Source organism: Sceloporus occidentalis, unplaced genomic scaffold, assembly GCF_023333645.1.
Source record: "Sceloporus occidentalis isolate IW3139 unplaced genomic scaffold, rSceOcc1.0.p SCAF_25, whole genome shotgun sequence".
Taxonomy (NCBI): domain Eukaryota; kingdom Metazoa; phylum Chordata; class Lepidosauria; order Squamata; family Phrynosomatidae; genus Sceloporus; species Sceloporus occidentalis.
In genome coordinates this window covers 6410162-6413290 of record NW_028317005.1, presented here as the reverse complement: position 1 = coordinate 6413290, position 3129 = coordinate 6410162, and the positions used below count along the sequence as shown (strand labels likewise).

The window sequence follows — 3129 nt, the reverse complement described above, 5'->3', positions numbered from 1 at the left end:
ATTGCAATCAGATTAAACCCCTTCCTGTGTCAGCTCACGCCCTTTTTTTTTTTTTTTTTTACAAAGGGGATGAAAAATACAGAAAGGGTTAATCAACCCCCCTCCAACCCCCACCCCCTCTAAAAAAAAAAATGTGCAAGACATGGAAATAACATTTACAGGCTCAGAAATAGGTTGAAGGGACAATAGATCCTTTTGTCCATGCTTGTTCACCATGATTTCTGAGAGGAAACTGTTAAGTAGTTTGCAGAATAAAAGGTAATTGTCATTTTTTGTAGAGATTTTCACAGATTGGCACTGAATTTTAAAGGCACTCTAAGGACACAGGGTTGATGGCCCTGGTACACATTTAAGTCATTTCACTGTATATTAAATAACTAGGTATCAAAAATTAGATATTACCAGCAGAAAAACAGAAAAATAAAACAACAAAAAATACACTAGTAACATTTTCACAGCTGATAAGAAAAAAATACTACCAATCTTCCCAAAGTCCCATTTGATACAGCAGGTAAACAAAATAGATTTTCCCCCATCACACACAATATCAGTGTGGTGCCACAACTGGCACCCTACTGAGTTGGCATCATTTTTAGATGTGCAATACGTATGAATGGATACTCTGTAACATTAATCCAACTTTGCATAGTAATACCTAAAATGACAAGTCAGCAGGTGATCACTGTAAGTCTGTTTCCACAATGGGCCATTTAAGCCAACAAAAGTTGTTTTTGGGTGGTGTTGGCTGGAGAAGGGGGAGATCTTTCATCTTCTAAACCTGCACTTTAAAAACTACCATTCGGGGCAAATCTAAGACCTCTCCCCCTAACTCTCTCTCACACACAGACGTATTGTGCCCAAACTTTTACTGTGCAGATCCCATGGCTCACAACTGGAATGTGCACCAATCCGAAATCACAAACCGAAAGCCCACTTTCTGCAAGATGACATCCAAGGACAACCCAGCCTTTGGGAACTCTTGTAATCAGTGTAATGCAAAGTTGTTTCCAATCATGTTACAAGTCAAATTAGTGCATTGTAAACAGGGAGTCGTGTTCAGAGGATGACACAGGAGGAGCAGCACTGATCGTCCCCATTGGGCTGGGAAGCATAGTTCATTTGTCTCACAATCTCTGCGAACAGTTCGTCTACCGAGCCTTTATTTTTGGCTGAAGTCTCCATAAAGGGGCAGTTCCATTCATCAGCCAGCGCTTTGCCTTCTCCATAGGAAACTTCCCTTTCACCCTCCAGATCCACCTTGTTCCCCACTAGGATCATGGGCACTTTCTCATATCTTTTTACTCTGATGATCTGATCCCTCATGGGCTTTATATCCTGGAAGCTCTGCTGATTCACCAAGCTGTAAACCAGTATAAAGCCCTGTCCGTTCTTAATGTACAGATCTCTCATCGAGGCAAACTGTTCTGTCCCTGCCGTGTCCAGTATCTCCAGTACTGAAGGCGATGAGTCCACCTCGATCTCTTTCCTGTAGAAGTCTTCAATGGTGGGGTCATATTTCTCGATAAAAGATCCAGTGACAAATTGTACAGTCAGGGCTGATTTCCCCACCCCTCCTGATCCAAGAACAACCACTTTGTATTCTCTCATGGCTTCTTGCTGTCTGCTGCTGCTGCTGCTTCCCCTGCCTTTTGCCTTCTGCTCTCCAGGCTGGTGGAGTAAGAGGAAAGGCAGCTCTCCACAAGAAGAATTCACTTCATCTGTTCCGCATGAATCCAGGAGGCACCAGCAATAAAAAAAAGCTTAACTCTCCCCAGTTCCTGGGAGCAGCTCAGATCAGGGGCAGTTATTATCGTGCACAATGTGTTAGACCAGCCCTGCAGCTCTCTTATGCTGCCCTCCTCTCCATTCCTTTCTAAAGGCAGCCCACACTCTAGTTATCTTGAATTACACTTGCATTTTGTAACTGCTGGTTTCTCATTGGCTGCTCAAGCTGTCATCTCTGAATATCCCGCAGTAGTTGTTCTCTGATTGGTTCAATCGTTTAGCCGCAGAGAAAGTATTTTCATTAGTCAAGCATGACTCATTCACCATTGGCTAATCATGTGGAGTGTTTGATTGGTGTTTGTACAGCATGTTTTTTAATGATTAGCTGTATTTTCTGTGCTCATAAATACCTGAGATGAATCACTTTTCTTCTGATTACTTAATAATGGACTTCAATTGTTTTCTAGAAAGCAGATCTAAATGTTTGTTTTAAAACAGAATGTTGTGTTTATTTATTTATTGCTTTGATAAGTTTCATACTCTGTATAAAAGCTTTTTTTTTCTTTTTAAATCTTCTTTTCAAAGACAATGACTGTCAGGATGGTTTTAAGAGACAATTAGCCGGCCTGGCACACAATGCTCAATGACAATGATGTATACTTTCCAGTAGAATACAAAGATGGGAAGAGACGTCGTCATGTAAATAGGAATAAGGAAATAATAAAACATCTGAACTACTTCAGAATGAAAAAAGTTAGGTGTGGGGGAGTTTAGGGAAGTCTCATCCTAGTTTCTGATGTGTCTGTGAATTTGCCCTAAAGCAATAAACTGCTTATGCTTTTCGGCGTACGCATATTATACAAGCTACGGCTGTGGGCTTGCTCTGTTTACATAGCATTAGCCAGCTAAACCACACTTCACAAGCTTGCAACCACGTACAGAGTTTTAAAAAGTCAGTATGTTTGCTATCTAAACGGTACTTTACATGCTTACAATTATGTGTGGGTTAAAAAAGTAAGTACATTACATACATGGGGTAAAAATGTCGGAAACAGAATTCAACGGCAGATAAGAACCATCCAGCCAGTCTAGTCTGCCCATTTTTTCCTGGATGTAAAGACTCAGACCTTGATCTTCAGGATAGCTTTTTGTCTATCCTCAACTCTGATGGGAGGCTGTTCCATTTATCTACCACTTTCTCAGTAACTGAAAACTTTCTTACATTACATATTAGCAATATCTGAAAGGTTAGCATCTACCGTAACTATAGTATGGACACTTTTTACATTATCAGCAGAATGGAATATCCTGCCTTGCAGTATGCATTTGTTTAAAAGCCCTTATTAAATATTGCATATTGCTTTTAGTTCTTATTAACGAAGGGGTGGAGAGAGAAGTTGCATT

General features: G+C 40.5%; 1 protein-coding gene across 1 annotated transcript; it reads right to left on the bottom strand.

The window, feature by feature from the left end:
• Positions 1 to 1056: 1056 nt before the first annotated feature.
• On the bottom strand, positions 1057 to 1608 carry LOC149300332 (ras-related protein Rap-2b-like). Its single transcript, XM_089485349.1, has one exon. The coding sequence runs from the start codon at positions 1606 to 1608 to the stop codon at positions 1057 to 1059; it is 552 nt and encodes a 183-aa protein (XP_089341475.1).
• Positions 1609 to 3129: the final 1521 nt, after the last annotated feature.

Coding starts and splice junctions, on each gene's coding strand:
- LOC149300332 (XM_089485349.1), bottom strand. CDS start 1,608: ATGAGAGAATACAAAGTGGTTGTTCTTGGATCAGGAGGGGTGGGGAAA.